This window comes from Capsicum annuum, chromosome 8, assembly GCF_002878395.1.
Source record: "Capsicum annuum cultivar UCD-10X-F1 chromosome 8, UCD10Xv1.1, whole genome shotgun sequence".
NCBI classification, from domain to species: domain Eukaryota; kingdom Viridiplantae; phylum Streptophyta; class Magnoliopsida; order Solanales; family Solanaceae; genus Capsicum; species Capsicum annuum.
The window spans coordinates 114,074,986-114,093,520 of record NC_061118.1 but is presented as its reverse complement, the minus strand read 5'-3'; the positions used below and the strand labels follow the sequence as shown (position 1 = coordinate 114,093,520).

At 39.4% G+C, this 18,535-nt stretch overlaps 1 protein-coding gene across 8 annotated transcripts; it reads left to right on the top strand.

The window, feature by feature from the left end:
* Positions 1-210: 210 nt before the first annotated feature.
* On the top strand, positions 211-17,799 carry LOC107839081 (tubulin-folding cofactor E; the record flags this gene model as incomplete). 8 transcript variants are annotated; one of them, XR_007044139.1, is given in 15 exon segments in its annotated part: positions 211-381; positions 7,071-7,117; positions 7,869-8,015; positions 8,090-8,164; positions 9,346-9,455; positions 9,539-9,681; positions 9,767-9,828; positions 11,208-11,315; positions 11,397-11,431; positions 13,176-13,241; positions 13,791-13,882; positions 13,975-14,051; positions 14,134-14,211; positions 16,956-17,198; positions 17,359-17,799. XR_007044139.1 is itself a non-coding variant. In XM_047395804.1 (14 exon segments), coding segments are annotated over 14 exon segments (1,310 nt in total), but the record flags the coding sequence as incomplete, so codon positions are not given.
* Positions 17,800-18,535: the final 736 nt, after the last annotated feature.

The following is an 18,535-nucleotide window of genomic DNA, read 5'->3' as shown; positions in this document are numbered from 1 at the left end:
TCAATCTCCCAGTATCTTATCTATACCTACTAAATGAAGCATGGGTTGTTAGTTTCTTGTGCTCGGAATATATGCTTTTCAATGACGGGGTCCATTTGGCTCCTGCTTTTACCTTAATTTGCAGTCATTTCTTATCTCGCTGAACAAAGACTTCGTTCTTTGAACAGTTATACACTTTTTTAAAAAAATTTCTTGTGCATTATGCTCCAGATGAGATGTATGTTCTTTCTGCGACAAACAAAAAGGTTTCTATTGAGCTGCTGGGTATAGATAAAATTCAAAACAAGCTGAGTCGATTTGAGGAGTTGACAAGTGTATCACTTGCTTATTTAGGGGTTAGTTCAGCTGGACCCCCAGGTCATATCAATACAACTATACCAAGTAAGTATGTGTTTCTTCAAGTGCTTACTTTTCCTAATTGTACATGATTGTTCCTTCATATTTTAAAGCTTCGATTTGTCATTTCCAACTTATGCAATACTTGCATTTTCTGTTACCTGAAGTCAATGACTTTAATTATGAGGAAGTCGATTATGAAATTTCTTATTTCTTGTGTATCATACTGATTATTGATTTATTAAGGTTTGGCCAGGAAGGAATATATGAGTTTGCAGGCTTTTATTTTCTGGAGTGTTTATTCTGTCATTCACATTTATAGTTGGCTGTCCATCTTTTCAAAAGCTTCTTGCTTACAGTTATTCCAAATTGATTTTCCGAGTTTGACTTGATACAATCATAGGGCTCTTCCTCCCTAAACTAACGGCTCTCTCTCTTCTCTCTCTTCCTCCCTACCCTCTCTCTCGCTCGCACCGGTCACCGGCCCCCGTCGCCGTCGCCGACCGTCGGCGCCGACCCGGCCCGATCTCCGAGCCCGACCTCCGGCCCCCGGCGCCGACCTCCGGCGCCGCCCAAATGGCTCTCTCTCTCTCTCCCTACCCTCTCTCCCTCTCTCTCGCACCGGCCCCCGGTCCCCGGCGCCGTCGCTGACCTTCGGCGCCGACCCGACCCGACCGCCGGCCCCGACCTCCGGTCCCCGGCGCCGGCCCCGACCGCCGGCCCCCCCCCCCCCCCCCCCCTTCCCCCCCCCCCCCCCCCCCCCCCCCCCCCCCCGCGGGGTACACCAGCACTCCCCCCAACCTCGGTCTTCAGCCAGCCAGCCGCCGCTCCGTCTCCAGCAGCCGCAGCTCCAAGCGTAATCCGGTGACTTCTAACCTTTGTTATTTTCGTTATTTCATACTCCATTTTATTTCATTATTTCATATTCCATTCTTAGTATTATGCTAGTAGTAGCCCCTGTACCTTGACTTGCGTGGAATTTGTGGACATTGTCTGTTGTCTGTTGTTGCTGTTGCTGTGGTCGTTTCTTCCACTGCTTTGGATTGGGTTATTGGCTGGGAAACTGTATTTGGGGCGGTGGGTGTTGAGTCCGGTGGTGTTTGCCTCCTAATTGAGTATAGTTTTGTTTCGGGAGTATTTCTTTGAATTTGTGTGAGCCTTGTATTTCCTTGCTGCTGATTTGATACTACCACCGTGTATATCTATATATTTTCCTATACTTTCGTGTAGTGGTGGCTGTGGGCGGTAATGGGTGGATAGGGTCATGTCCGAGGGGGTTGGGGAGTGGGGCCGTGGTGGGGGCGGGGGATGAGGAGAGGGCGAGAGTGGGAGGGGGGCCAAGGTTTGGCCGCGGGGGGGGTAGTGGAGGGCGGGACGGTAGGCTGAGGGTTGGGTCTTGGAATATAGGGACCCTTCAGGGTAAGTCCATAGAGCTGCGAAGATTCTTAGGAAGAGGAGGATCAACATTGCGTGTGTCCAAGAGACCAAGTGGGTAGGGTCTAAGGCTAGGGATGTGGATGGTTACAAGCTGTGGTACTCTGGGAGCGACAGGCGTAGGAATGGAGTTGACATCTTAGTAGATGAAGAGCTTAGAGGTCAGGTAGTGGAGGTGAAGAGGATCAACGATAGGTTGATGACTATTAAGTTGGTTGTTCGGGGGTTTACCCTGAACGTGTGTAGTGCTTATGCGCCGCAAGTGGGATCGGAGGGGGAGGAGAAGATGCGGTTTTGGGAGGCTTTGGAGGAGGTGGTGAGAGGCGTACCTAGTTCGGAGAAGATTGTTGTAGCAGGGGATTTCAACAGGCACATCGGGGCGCTACCGGGAGGCTTTGGTGACGTGCATGGGGGTTTTGGTTTTGGGGAGAGAAATGACGAGGGGGCGACCCTACTGGAGTTTGCGAGGGCATTTGGGCTGGTGGTGGTGAACTCGGGCTTCCCGAAGAAGGACGAGCACCTGATCACCTTTCAAAGCGCGGTAGCCAGGACTCAGATTGACTTTTTGTTGCTTAAGAAAGGGGATAGGGCGTTGTGTAAAGACTGTAAAGTTATCCCGAGTGAGAATCTTTCGACCCAGCATAGGCTCTTGGTTATGGACTTGGGTATAAAGAAGAATAGAAAGAGGAGGACTAAGGAGTGTAGACCGAGAATTAAGTGGGGCGGCCTGACGCCAGTGAATGCGTGGGAGATAGGGGAGAGGTTGGCGGGAATGGGGGTGTGGGAGTGTAGGGGGGATGTGGATAGTATGTGGGACAGGGCGGCAAGGTGCATCAGGGAGAATGCAAGTGAGGTGTTGGGTGTTTCTAGGGGCCGAGCCGGGTACCGTCGGGGGGATTGGTGGTGGAATGAAGAGGTGGAGAAGAAAATGGGGACCAAGAAAGGGGCGTATGCTAAGTTGGTGGAAAGTAAGGACGAAGAGGAAAAGCGGGTAAACAGGAAAGAGTACAAGTTAGCGAGGAAGGAGGCGAAGTCAGCAGTCACGGCAGCTAAGACGGCCGCTTTTGAGAGCTTGTATGCAGGGTTACAGGAGAAAGGAGGGGAGAAAAAGTTGTTTAGACTCGCTAAGGCTAGGGAGAGGAAGGGTCGTGACCTCGATCAGGTGAGGTGCATTAAGGGGGAGGACGGTAGAGTGTTGGTGGAGGACGGCCACATTAAGAAGAGATGGCAGTCGTATTTTCATAGGCTCTTGAATGACGAAGGGGATAGAGCTATTGTGTTAGGGGAACTGGAGCACTCAGAGGATTGTCGGGATTTTAGGTATTGTAGACGTTTTAAGGTAGAAGAGGTTAGACAAGCTGTCCGCAGGATGCGAAGGGGTAGGGCGACGGGGCCGGATGAGATACCGGTGGAGTTTTGGAAGTTCGTTGGAGAGGCTGGTGTAAGGTGGTTGACTGGATTGTTTAATGAAATCTTCAGGACGGCAAAGATGCCCGAGGCGTGGAGGTGGAGTACCATGGTCCCTCTCTATAAGAATAAGGGGGACATTCAGAGTTGCAATAACTACAGGAGGATTAAGTTATTGAGTCACTCTATGAAGATCTGGGAGAGAGTGGTCGAGGTGAGGCTGAGACGGATAGTGTCTATTTCGGAAAACCAGTTCGGATTTATGCCCGGCCGCTCGACTACGGAGGCAATCCACCTGGTGCGGAGGTTGATGGAGCAGTATAGGGAGCGGAAGAAGGATCTGCACATGGTGTTTATCGATCTGGAGAAGGCATACGACAAAGTCCCCAGGGAGGTGCTTTGGAGATGCTTGGAGGTGAGTGGAGTACCGCTGGCATATACCAGAGTAATTAAGGATATGTATGGTGGAGCGAAAACCCAGGTGAGGGCGGCGGGAGGAGACTCAGAGCATTTCACTGTCCTGACAGGATTGCACTAGGGATCTACTCTTAGTCCCTTTTTGTTTGCGTTGGTGATGGATGTGTTGACGCGGCGCATTCAAGGGGAGGTGCCGTGGTGTATGCTTTTTGCAGACGATGTAGTTCTGATAGATGAGACTCGAGGGGGTGTGAATGACAAATTAGAGGTGTGGAGGCAAACTCTTGAGTCTAAAGGGTTCAGGGTGAGCAGAAGCAAGACAGAGTATGTGGAATGCAAGTTTAATGACGTGAGGCGGGAGAATGAGGTAGTAGTGAAGCTGGAAGCACAAGAGGTATGTAAGAGGGATAAGTTCAAGTATCTTGGGTCTGTGATCCAGAGTAACGGTGAGATCGACGAGGATGTCTCGCACCGTATTGGGGCGGGATGGATGAAGTGGAAACTCGCGTCGGGGGTGCTGTGTGATAAGAAGGTGCCGCCCAAGCTTAAAGGCAAATTCTACAGGGTGGTAGTCCGTCCGGCCTTGTTGTATGGAGCGGAGTGTTGGCCAGTTAAGAACTCCCACATCCAGAAAATGAAGGTGGCAGAAATGCGGATGTTGCGCTGGATGTGTGGACTGACTAGAGGGGATAGAGTTCGGAATGAGACTATCCGGGAGAAGGTTGGTGTGACTTCAGTGGAGTGCAAGATGCGGGAAGCACGATTGAGATGGTTCGGACACGTGAAGAGGAGGGGCATGGATGCCCCGGTCCGTAGGTGTGAGAGGCTAGCGTTGGATGGTTTTAGGCGGGGTAGGGGTAGGCTGAAGAAGTACTGGGGCGAGGTGATTAGGCGGGACATGGAACAGTTACAGCTCACCGAGGACATGACCCTAGATAGGAAGGTCTGGAGGGCGCGAATTTCGGCAGAGGATTAGGGCCAGTTTGGGCCGCTAGTGTAGGGAATTACTTGGTGGGGGTTTTATTCCTGTTATGATTCCGTCTTCCGTGTTCCATGTTTTATTACGAATCTGTGTGCTTTCCTTTGCTTTCCTCTGTTTTATATTACTTATGGGTGCCGTATTTATGTTAGGTAATCTGCTTCTGTTCTTTACTATGTGTTTGTGTGGTATCTCGTGTCTTGAGCCGGGGGTCTATCCGAAACAGCCTTTCTACCTCATCAGAGGTAGAGGTATGGACTGCGTACATCTTAACCCCCAGACCCCACTAGGTGGGAATACACTGGGTTTGTTGTTGTTGTTGTTGTTGTTGTTGTTGACTTGATACAATCATAAAAAGGAAGAGTTCCCTGCAAAGGATGATGTGTCAATATGAATATCTGTATGGGATACATCAGCTGGATTCCACCTATGTCTGGCTGGTACAAACTCAATATTGATGGAGCCGCCAAAAGTGATCCAGCTGGAGAAGTGTTGAATGGTATTATCAGGGATTGCAATTGGAATTGGAAAGTTGGATTGTAGAAATGTATCCCCTTCACCACAAATAGCTTTGCAGTAATCACTGCTGTTTTTGAGTGGCCTTTAAATAATTCTTCAACACGGGTTGCTTGCACTCATTAATTAGTGGAATTGATTCGCAGGAAACTATCAACATTATCACTCAGCAATACTTACACTAATATTGTAGATGACTGCAGATCAATCTTAGATAAGCTCTTGGTCTCCTTTACATTATGTCTACCGTGAAGCTAACCAGGTGGCTAATGCTTTGGCAAAGAAAGGCTGCAAATTGGATTTTTTTTTGTGTGTATGGTGGTGGTGGGGGGGGGGGCAGATCAAATGTCTGTACTGGACTTCACTATTAATATAATGTTACTGGAAAAGAAAAAAAAAAGAATTTCTACTGTAATGAGAGTTGAAATTGCATTTTTTTGAATATGTAAACTATTGTGAAATTTTCCGTTGGAATATGGACGGTGTTGGGACGAAACAAAGATGAAAACAGGGTGTTTGATTGAACTGAAAGAATTAATAGATGATAGTTTTTATTTTTAAATTTCTTTTTTCACATGATGATAATTAGCCGGATCAGCTTCCATACGCATATGCTAATCCATCGGGAGTCTGCTACAACATCCAAGCCTGCTAAATGTACTAGCACTGATGTCGAGTAAACCTATGCACCTAGTATCTATTTCTGGTGGGAGGTGGTAGATATCTCGTGGATTTAGTTGAGGTGCGCGAAAGCTGGCACATACACCACAATTATCAAAAAAAAAAATAAAAAATTATTGGATTAATTTCCAAGCCTTGGTCATGGCTGATCGTATTAAATATATGAACATCGCTGGTGAATGAAAGTTCTGCTAAGGTTGAAGGTTAGATTGGATGATCAAGGATGAGACAATAGAGTTGAGGTTCAAAGGAACCAGGAACTAGGATTGCCTAACGCTGATCAGTTTTGTCTAGAGTTTTAGGTGTCCATTGCAGCATCTCATGATATAGGTTTGAAAATCAGTAGAGAATGCAATTTGGAAAGAGAAGAGACTGAAAATTAGGTCTAGAAATCTAGCAAAGTTTTTAACAATTATATGTGCACTTAAGCAATATGACCAAGATACTTATGAATGCCACTGAACTTCTTGTTTTAATTATCTGAACATGGAAAAGCAACCAAAACATATTTAGGTTGTAGTGTTGAAATATTGAGGTAAGTAGTCTTGCTCCCTGAGGAATTTATTTGCCTTGCATGTTTTGAAGTTGTTAAATCTACAGCTTACTATTGAAAGTCGATGACGGTGTAAAAATTGCAAATACATTAAATACTTGCAAACCCAGATCCCACTTGTAGAATTACGCTGGGTATGTTGTTTTTGTTATTTATTAAGTACGTGAAAAGTTGGACATGACCTAGTGAACTGAAAGCAAGAAAAAGAAGTGTATCGAGTTTCTTTTATCCTCCTGAGCTGTAAAAGATTTCCACTTTTCCCCTAGACTACGTATACTAGTATTTTCATCTTAAGAGTCAAAAGACCTACAATCTCTAAGTTCCATGTGGTCTTAAGAATAACATAGCACAATGAAACAAAGGATCCATATATGTGACACACAACTAATCGGGATTAAAGGTTAGCAAGTTTGTACACTTAAAATTAGGTGAGAGTTGCCAGGAATGTGTAGACACATATATCAGTAAAAAATAATGAGAATATCGTGGTAGAAAACCCTTAATTTGTCTTAAAAGACAAGTTGAGCGTTGGAATGCAACATGTGCTGATGGAACAAATGGATGTTGAGAATTCATAGCAGACCCTAACTAGTTAGAGATTTTTGTTGTTGTTTCCGTTTTGCTGTTGTTACGTTCTATCTGCTGACATTTGCTTACATATTAGTTGATTCAGTTTCATGATTCAGCCCCATGAGCTTTCTAACAGGAAGCAATCTTTTACATGAACTTTACACGTCTTTTTCGCAGGATTAAAGGAGCTTGATTTGACTGGAAATCTGCTTTTTGATTGGAGGGTAATGCTTGCTTCTCTGAGTGAAATTGCATCCTATTCTGTTTGGTTGTGTAATTTTAGCATATAGCAGATTGTAACCAGATCCTTTTCTTAAGCACTCTCTACCTGTTGACTGGTTACGCGGTGTGATGATTTTTACTTTGTCCAATTTTATGGTGATATAGTTTGATTTTGGGTGTAAATTGAGAAGTCAATTTGACCACATGACATGCTCTTCATAGAAGACAAACTTTTTTTTTATAAGTAGTAAAAAAGGTGAACTAGTTACTAGGAGAACAACAGATCATGGTTTAAATCTGAAATGGTTAATTGCATCTGAAAGTGGAATAGATTCAAAGGTATGTTTGATTGCAAGTGTCTTGAATATTAGACTGAAAACTTGTTATGTGAACTGGGTTGAAGTTTAGATATCAAAATGGAAGGAGAGTGTAAGATTGTGTTTGTGCTGAATTCCTTTTCCATAACACCTTTCGACTCAGAATTTAGTTTATTTGATATATTGGTTTTAACTCTAAAAGGGCCTACTCAACTTTGACCTTGCCTTGAGAAAGCATTTGAGTCCAGCCTTTTTTTTTTCATAATACTTAGTTGGACTGCAAAATGTAGACAATCAACGTCGAAAAGAGGACTCAGATCATTAATTGTAGGACTCTTTGTGTTCATTAATTTGTGCATTGTCTTATTCACAACAGTGGCACCAGTTCTTTGCGCTCTCTATTCTAAGGTTTAGCTGAGCAAGCATATCTTTGCAGGAAATTGCTGCAATCTGTAAAGACTTACCAGCTCTTGTAACTCTGAACTTATCATACAACATCATGTCTCACGATATAAGTGGGATGCCCCTGCTAAATCACATCAAAGTTGTTGTTTTGAACCACACTGGTATATGTTGGAAACAGGTGAGAGCAACCTTATTGCTGTCTTCTTGCATTTTAACTTAATCGTTTATTGAGTACCAGATTTGATTTGGCAGGTCGAAATGCTTAAAGACTCTCTCCCTCTTGTGGAAGAGCTCCATCTGATGGGAAACAAACTGAGAGGAATAACGGTGAGTTTTCCCTTATTAGAGTTATTGGCAGTTGAGTCTCAAATTTCTGATGTCATTATCCACAAGTTTTATTAGTAGTTCTCTAACTGAAGATAAATAACTGGCTTTTGCCATTATCTTTTCATCTTTTTTTTAATCTTTTTGTGATCTCTCTTTCTCTCTCTTTTAGAACATAACAAAACAAACAAGTGTTAATTCACTAGTAAAACTCCTTCAAATTTCATTGATATATGCATAAGCATGCTAGAGAAGGTGTTGCAAATATCTTGCAGAAACTTCGTTGTAGCTCCAACGTTGCTTTTACCTTTGCTTTTATACCTGGATCATCATCATTTTCCTGGAGGGAATGAATCATATGCGAGATAGAGGATGACTACTGATCATTAGAGGAATTTGGGGAGGTGCTCTCAGCGGTGGTCACAAGATGATTGTGGGATACAAAACCAAATACTCCAAATAGAATGTCAAATTTAGTTTGTTATTCCATTTCTTCTAGCTGGACAAGAAAATTCATGTATCTCGACTCTCATATTGACCACTCTGGTTTTTATTAGATTCTGCATGGTAATAACAAGTAATTACTTTTGTTTGTAACGTGAAAATTGGGACGATGAAATTTGCTACTGTATTCAGCCGTTAGGTGGAGAACGTTTAACCGGGTCAAAATCAATTTAACAGATAATTTCTAGAAAATGTCGGTTCCAGAATTACCACAGAGTTTTTTTTAAACTTTCATATGAAAGGCATTGTTTGAATGTTCCTACTATTTCTGTCCTCTACGTAAAGTGCCGACCGCTGATCATACTTTATTTCCTAGTTACTGACATCAAGAACAATTACTATTCTACCACTCTCATGTCTGTAACCAATAGAGTACTAAATGATCTTTCCATGTGAAATACGATGATGAATCTCTTCATCTATATAAATTAGATAGAGGCCTAGCGGTTAATAAAGTGTGTTGAGAATCATGAAATCTCACGTTCAAATCTCGCCATAGGCAAAAACACTTGGTAATTTTTTTTATTTGTCCAAGCCTTGGTAGATAGAGTTACCCGTACTTGTGTTGGTGGGGAATTAGTTGAGGTGTGTGCAAGCTGGCTCACACACCATGGTTATAAAAAAGAAAGATCTATACTTTATTCACTGATTTGCTTAAAGATTTTCTTTTTCCTTTCCAGCCATTATCTTCAGATATTGTTCATGGATTTGATTCTCTTCGTCTTCTCAATTTGGAGAATAACTTTATAGCCTCCTGGGATGAAATCTTGAAGTTGTCACAGTTAAAAAGGTGATGCAAATTAAAGCCCTCGTCAAACACATTACCGTTATGTTGCATGTCGTTGAGATTTTGGTTTGCCATCTTACATTCAGATTGGAACAGCTCTTTTTGAATAACAACTGTATCAGTCATATCTGGTACCCTGATCATAATTCATTATCTAAACCACCCAACAGTCATGAACTTCTTGGGGAAAGCTTTAGGCCTTTCCAGAATCTTTGTTGCCTTCTTGTGGGTAATACTCAACTCTTTCTAGAGTTAACATTAATCTTGAATATTTAATTGAGACTTAACCGGTAGGTTACTTGTTGCATCTACAGGAGGGAACAAAATTGAAGATTTTTCTTCTATTGATACTCTTAATCTTTTTCCTAATTTGTTGGTAAGATTTTTTTAAAGTACAGACCATTTGATTTGATTGCATATTTTTTCATGAATTATTTGGATAATGATTTGTTATTATAGGTTAAACTCTATCTGGAAAACAAATGTAATAAATTAAACCGGTGTTTGGATCTAAATTCTTGTGGTGAAGCTTCATATGAAGTGATCTAAACCTTTTAGTGTTACACATTAGAAGCATATCTTGGAATTATGCAACCACTGCATGTGTGTTTTTAACTCTATCTTCCACTATCTTCCAAAACACGTTGCTGGTATGGTAATTGCGACATAATGTGGTTATTCCGTTGGATCTCACTTTGTATCTAAATGGTTCTTGTTATTTAGAACTTTGCATTTTACTCAAGGGATAACCTGTTCTCTTTGCATTTATTATGGGGCAATGAGAACTATAGATTTGGGTGGTTTTTTATTGTGCCAGTAGCTGATTTTTCTGTACTTATATTTGAGACGTTTCTTGGATTGGTACAATAAAATAATTTTTCCATCAATAAGACTCAAAGGGCTAAGTGCAAGCTAGCTTTTAAAGCTATAGCCATGTTTAAGCTGTACGTATTGTCACTAATTTGAGCTATAGTTTTGTCTTTCACAATGTAGTTGTGCTACTTTTGTTTCAGCTCCCTCCAACATTCAAGGTTCTTCTTGAAGTGTTTGAATGTTGAGTGTATTTATCAGGCATAACTTATAGCCGAACAAATAAAATAAAGAAATTTTAAAAGAATATTGCTGTTGACTAACAACTATTCTAGAGATAGTATTCTTTCTGGAAAGAGAGGAATAGGAGGGCTTTTGAAGGGGTGGAACTTGATTTTGTAAAATTAAAGATTAGTGTTTTGTACCTAGTTTACTTTTGGTGTGCTTGCAAGGTCCCAATTTGTATAGAGGATTGACCTCTTTTGTTGAGAAACATATTTTAGTGTAGGTTCTCTTTTTTGGTATATGTTTGCAGGGTTTCACCCCAAATGTTAATAAAATTATTTACCTTAACAAAAAAAAAGAGAGAGTATATCTTCTTAAAAAAACTATTCTACAGATACTGCAGTTGTCAAAAAGATGTTCGAAATTTTTGACTGCTTAAACCTTGCATTGGTCTATTTGGTATGACATAACGGAAAGATCTAACCTGACATGTCGAAAGAGGATGTGTATGTGCAACTCTTATCGCTGTAAAGAAGAAAATGAAGTCCCATTATTCTCTTCTTCGTCGAAGTTCTTTTATCATTAAAAACCAATTGCTAACTGCATTGATCCACAATTTACTTGCCTTCTATCTACACTAGTGGAGCATCTAAAAAGTTTAACTCACTACAAGCCCTGGGATCTTGTTTCAAATTCAGTTATTTGGTCAAATTTTGGTAGGATATAAGGCTTTCTGAGAATCCAATAGCAGATCCAGGGAAAGGTGGCGTGCCCCGGTTTGTTTTTATTGCTCGCCTTGCAAAAGTTGAAATTTTAAATGGAAGCCAGGTAAATCCCCCATATTCTATTGGCTCATTTTTGCAAGCATTTGAAGTTGCTCAAATTTTTTGATCCTTCTATTTCTTTCAGGTTAGTCCTCGAGAGAGGAAGGAATCTGAAATTCGGTATGTTCTTTCTCTTATGTAGCATGTGCTAATAAATTCATAGCGATTATATCAAGATCATTACTTATTATTTACCTATGCATCTAGAAATCTTACTTCTATTAATTACCATTGCTGGCTCTTTTTTAATCTTAAACTTATCATACTCTTTAGTTTCACTTGTGTTGTCTACTGAATAATCATAAATACAAAAATGTAGCTGGTTTATTGTTGAGAACCATGCTTTAACTAATCTTCATTATCGTTAGTGTTAAGGGCAGCTGTACTTGTAAATTTAATCACCTATATTATTAGTTCCTCCTTTTTTTTTTTCCTTTCTTTTCGTTTTTGGGAGCGTGGATGGGGGTAAAACCTATTTTAGTCTCTTTATGTTTGAAATATGTTAACCAAGAACCATCATGTATCATAAAGGTGTCAGTCCATGTATTAAAGTCTTAACTTCAAATTTTATTTGAGAAATTTAACTTCTAACAGAAGCTAAAAATCTAAAGGGAAGTTCTTATTAAGTTCTTGTTCTTTTATCTCTTAGTCCTGCATCAGCTGTTCCTTGAGAAGTCTATTATAGCTGTTATACATCGTACTGTGAGATGAATTAAAAAAGCTAAAGCCTTTCACTCACTTAAGGCCGTTTATTTATGTGTTCTGTTTGAATTTCACAAATCTTGAGGCATATTATTTGTTGGTTATTGTGATATTCTTAACTAGTTTTGATAATTCTTTTCCCCTTTTTTTTTGGAGAAAGGTAACCATTTGTATTAATAGTAAAGCTCAGAACCTAAAAGCTCCCGAGCTGTGAACTTTACAAACAAAAGTATAGAGGAATCCTGTTTTACACAAGATTCAAAAACTTACACATTGTTGCACCCAAGGGTGTGGCCTAGTGGTCAATGAAGTGGGTTGAGAAAATGAGGTTTCAGGTTCAAATCCCTGTAGAAACAAAAAAACACTAGGTGATTGTTTCCATCTGTCCTAGCGTTTCCATCTGTCCTAGCCTAGTTGGCCAGTGTTACCTGGTATGTGTTGCTGGTGGGAGGTGAGAGTTATCCCTTGGATTTGGTCGAGGTGCGCGAAAGCTGGCCCGGACAACACGGTTATTAAAAAAAAGGGCAAACTCACACATTACCAATTAACTCTTAACAAATCCCGAACTTCCCTTTATATTTCTGTTTACACCAGAATAGGAAAAGACACTAAGACAATTCATCCTGATTTTCTGGATGGAATTGCTACAATAACAACAACAGGCCCAGTGTATTCCCACAAAGTGAGGTCTGGATGGAATTGCTAGTGTCTTAAAAATTCTTGAGTTCTTTCCTTCCAAAAAATCCACCATACACAAGCTGGAATGATCATCCACCAACCTTCTACATTGCTTTTCCACCCCACACTCTTCCAATAGTTTAGGAATCTATAGCAGAATTAGACATAGTCCAATTTATGCCAAGAATACAAAAGAAAATGTACCAGAGATTTGTAGTTACCTTGCAGTGTAAGAAAAGATTCTCATTGCTTTTACAAACCTGACCACATAAAGGACATCTTGAACAAATCTGAAGACCTTTCTTTGTGATTTCTCTTGGGTGAGGCCAGCTGTCCTTTTTTGGTTTGCAAGCATTGGTGGGATGAGGCTAGTGTTTTTACGTTATTGCTGATTGATTCTTTAGGAAAATACACTATCTTGAGGTACATTAATTTATTTTAGTGGAGTCATTTTCCGATAATAGACTTCAAAATCCTTCTTCAGGTATGTGCGTTTGGTCATGTCTAAATGCCACGATAACCCAGAGGAAATTAAGAAGCTTCACCCCAGGTATTTATTTTATCTACGACTTAAATATGTCTTCAAATATTTTTGATGTGGCTAGAATATCAAGAAGCCAGTATTTGGTATATTTGGTCTCTGGAATATATTAGCTTGTGTCATTGGTACAAACTGTTTAGACTTTAGAGGTGATGTTTTGAAAAAAATTGTAGTGCTTACATCAAAAAATAAATACCTCAACCTATTCCTCTGTTTTTTGATTTACTCGCTTATATTTAAGTTAAATGCACTAACAGTGTTAAAAGTTTCACATGATCAGTTTATTTTGACCTTTTTTAGAAGATTGTTTCCCCTTTTTTTAAGATGCCAATTTAATATTTGTATAGAAAATTTATCTACTGTTGCCTTTCGAATGACCTGATAATGAATTTTTTTTACACCATCAATGTTAGAACGTTTACTCATCCGATAACTACATTTACTTTAGTTTCCTTTTGTTTCTCAAGTAATGAAGAGTATTAACTGGTTATCAAAAAGTAACTAAGAGTATTAACTAGGAATCCTACTAGCGCTCAAAGTATGTGCTAATTGGTGCAGATTTGCAGAGCTGAAAAAATTTCATGGGATTGAGAATGAAAAGGTTGCAAATGGAGCAACAGTTCCACAAAAGATGTCATCGAGCCTCATTTGTATGGAATGTCAACTCTAAACTTCTCCATAATTAGAGTTTATAATCTGATTTAAGAAAATGCACTTACCACTTATGCTCGCCTCTGTGCAGCTATTACCCTTAAGTGTGTTGCAGCATCAATTGGTGAGAAAGCCCCATTGACTAAAAAGCTGCCTGCGACAACAACAGTATGATCTTTTTCATTTACTGGACAAGCATTTGATTCCTCTTATGGTTTAAGTTTCTCTACTCAACTCTGGTTCAATTCAGGTCGCCAAGCTGAAAATCCTTTGTGAGAGTTTCTTCAAGATAAAATCTGTTAAGCCAAAGTTGTTTCTTCAAGAAGAGGTACATATCAGTCACTTAGATTTCATTAATAGATGATATAATGGATCAAACCGCTCCTAAACTATCACAATTTTATTAGTGTCATACTTAAACGGTGCTAGTTTACGTTACCCTTTCATACTTACACGATGCTAGTTTACATTACCCCCCTGAACTATAACTTTCAGGTGCTAAACCCCCCTAAACTATCAAATTTTTATTAATTTCATACTTGAACTATATCTTCAAAGGGAGCTGCTGACTTAAGGTATCCGGTGATCCAAGAAAAAGTATAATTTTGTATGGTGAAGAGTAAAGCAAGAAGTCATTGCTAAGGAGGACGACATTTACCATTTCCGCTGCCTGCCTAAAAGATTATTGGTAGCTCTTAGGTTCTCTGTCAGTAGAGTGATTGCCAAAACCTAGGTATGTTTTAGGAGAAAGGGAAGAACGAAGAAGTTCAGATAGGAGCAGGCGGCGGGAAGGTTAAGGGAGCAGTAAAGGTTAAGGTTAAGTAACCCCTTTCTTGAGAAAAAGCCGGATTAAATAAATAAAGATATTGAGCAAAGTATCCTATATAAAGAAACATTATATACTAAACTATATTCCAAGTTTGAATAAAGATATTGAGAACCTATGTAAAGAAACATTATATACTACATTTTATACTATATACAAAGAAACACAGAACATTATATACAATTTTCTCGGTGTTGATACAGATAGGCTTGGCGCTTAGTATATCTTGAAAAGAAAAGCAAGATGCTTATTATCTTGTAGACTTTAATACAATACTAGAAATGCATGAGTAAAGTGATTTCAGGGCTGCTTAATCAAGAAGTAAGATAGATTAAATGCTTCATTCCCCTGATTATTAGGATGGATAAAGTGGACTGGCTTTTCATCTAGATTGTGCCAGCGTCTTTTCTGGCTTTTATTAGCATTAATCCTGCAATCGAACTTAAAGAGAAGGTAAGACTTAAAGAAACTAACAACAGATGTTAGTTCTAGCTAACAGGTAATCCAATATTCATAATGTGAAATGAAGTCACTCTGGAGGCATGACGTATGATTGAATGATCAGGCCTGCTAATCCGAGCTAAGAACTGGAAATGTTAGTGACTTAAAGAAGTGAAGAGAGCATTATCCTTGAGTTACTTCTTTCCTTGCTTCTTAGTTTGTCTGGGAGTAGGAGTAAGAATTCATAAGTAGTGGTGAATCTGTGTAGCTGTCAGCTTAAATGGTAGTTTGTTTATTCTCACCTACTAGCTACTTTTAGTGAATAGTATCTCTTGCTTGGAGCTCTTCTTCATCCTTCGACCTTTTCAAGAATGATGCACTCTTTGGTGTAGCCTTTTCTAGAATATTCTATTCCCTAGGAAAGCTAATTTAATAGGAATTTTCTCTCTCGCCGATGCTATTGAATCCGCTCCTCTTGGTCTTACTGGTCTTGGTGGTAGGCAATAGGATCAGTATTAGGGCTTAAAGAGAATGTTCTGTCAGAGAAGAACTAATAGAATAGATGAATCGGCTGCAAGTCTTTTGGCACAGACGCTCTTCCTGGAATAACCAGCAATGGTAAACTCTCCATTGTCAAAGTCTCCGCCCTTTTGGTGCTATCATCATATATATAATAAAATAGATCACACCTCTAACTAGAACTCAAAATATCATAAGAGAAGACAAAGCTACGCATTCACTCGTAGCACTCGTTAGGGCTCCCATTAATATGTATGGCGACATGGAGCCATGCACATGATTCCAAGAATCACTATAGTTGCTACGGCCAGGCAGGGGATTAAAGTAGTTTACTTGCTGGCTGATAAGTCAGGTAACGAAGCCTTATGCTATTGAATGCGGAAGGATGGATGACTTCATGCGAGAATCCTCCATTTTTTATTTCTGATCTTGAGAAATGATGTAAGTAATAGATGGAATCCTTTAGTAGGCTAATCTTGATTGTAGTTTACGTTAAGACATTAAATATGACTTTTAGGTGCTAAACCCCCACATTTTATGTCATGTAAGTGTGTTCACCCTCCTGAAAAAAGCTTAAACTCAATGTCCAGTGCCACTAATTTAGTTTCTTTTTAAATGCTGTTTCGATTATTAATGATTTTAATTATAACATACAATTCTCTCTTTTTTTTTTAAGAAGGATATTACATACAATTCTAACTAGATAAGTAAAACTAAAGAAAAACAAGAGTAAAACTGAATTAGTATAGTAAATAGTAGCCATAAGGTCATACCTATCCAAAATAAATTCTTCTTTTGCCTCAACTAATTAACCCCTGAAAAATGCTAGAAACGGCTGCGCTGAAAAGAGTAGCTTCCTTTCCTAATTTGCAATATATAAATATTGCTAGTAGGGACAAAAAATGCCAGGTGATTTTTTCCCATCTACCTAAGTCCATGGCAGATGCAGTTATCCAGCCCATGTGTTTGAGAGGTAGTAGGTACCTGATGGAATAATTGAGGTGTGCAAGGAAAGATGGTGCGGGGGGGTCCCACTAAGGTGAATGTTATTGAACCCAAACGTTAAAAGCCATGCAAGGAATTCCTTCTACGTCCATTGCTACTGTAAGACCCCCAACAAATTGCCCGGACCACCGTTATTGGAAAAGGAAAAATAATTATACTATTGTTGTTTCTTTGAATTTCCACAACCAGTTGTTCTCTGTGTTTTTTATTATAGTTGCTGCAGATTTATCAGTGTTAAAATTTTGTGAATTTATGTTCAGAAGCTGTTTTGGACTTCTCAGGGTTCCCCATTACCAACACTGCTTGATGATGATATGACATCCTTATTTGATTTTGGAGTTGGCAATGGATCAACAATTCTTGTGGACGAGGAGTGTTAATGTCATAAGAAATCTTGGAACGTCCAGTGGATCTTCATCACTCACTAACATTATTGGAATGTCTTTGTTGAGTCCTGCACTTTTAAGTTTCTGCTCCAGAAATGTTTTCATGACTCCTTCCTTTCCTTTTCATCTCTCTCAAAGGTAATTATACCAGATTGCTGGATGTTTGGTTTGGTTTTCTATCTAATACATGAAGATGCTTTTGAGACACTACAATATGTGCATGATTATGGGGCAATGCTAGTGTTGTCTTTAGCTTTTAAGTATGTTGACCGACATTTGGGCTATGTGCTAGTTCCAGCCGCCAAGGCATGGGTCGTGGAATGAAGTGAAACAAGAAATGTGTGTAGAACATGAGTGTCAAGAATTTTCACATGGAGCCAAATTGGGCATTTGTGACGATCCACTAGAGTTTCTCCAACAACTAATCCTTTTTCTTCTTTTGATCTGCAAACTATTACATTGTGAGTTTTAATATGATTCTGTTATGAACTATTATAAGTATATAATATGAATGTCCACTCCTCTTCTCAACAATGTAAATACTGCCCCATTACTACTATTCACCATCATGGTTATGACTCCACACCTTTCGTAACCTTCCCCTTAACCTTCATGGTTACTTTTTGTATGCCTCTATATAATATTAAAAATAAAGGCATAAGAATTCATATTGTATAACACTTAAAAAAGATAAATACATTTGGATGAATAAGAAAAGTTCTCCTCTCTTGTTTCTCTATTCTATCGTTTTCATCTTTTGGTATTGTTTCTTATTCGCTTTAATTTATAAAACATCATTAAAACAATGGTCTAAGCGTTCAAGCCTTTCATGGGAATACCATGTGTTATTGTGGCTTTGAAAAGTGAGAAGAAAAGGCTACATTTTATTTTGTCAGTAACCATTGCATCAAATTCTTATGAATATTTTTAGGGGTGGGTTGGCAGAGTGTATAAGATAATAATGAATAGGGTGTATTAGTAATGCTGGGATTAATAGTGCTGGGATTAGTAATATTGGAATTAGTAATGCTGTGATTATTTTTTATATAGTGTTTGGTTTGATGTATTGAAAACATGAATGTTATATTTTAAGAAGAATATTATTTGTTTACAAAAATACCATCGACATACAATAACTTTGTATATTTAGGCCTCATTTGTTTGTACTTAATGGAGTTCTGAATCTGAATGGTTCAAATTTTAAACCATTAAGTGCATTTGTGTTTTATTAAGGTTTTAACTCTTAATAGGTCTGAATAGGTTTTAATCATTTAGATCTAGAACTAAGTCTTAATAGGTCTGACGGGATATTCTGGTATTGGATAATATTTACCACTCTATTCATAATCAGCAATCACTACCACTAACTACCTCTACCACTGTCACCATTATCAACCACCACCTACCAACAACAACAACCTTCACCATCGACAAAAAATGTTGCTACCAACCATAATTGTCAACCGCTACCGCAC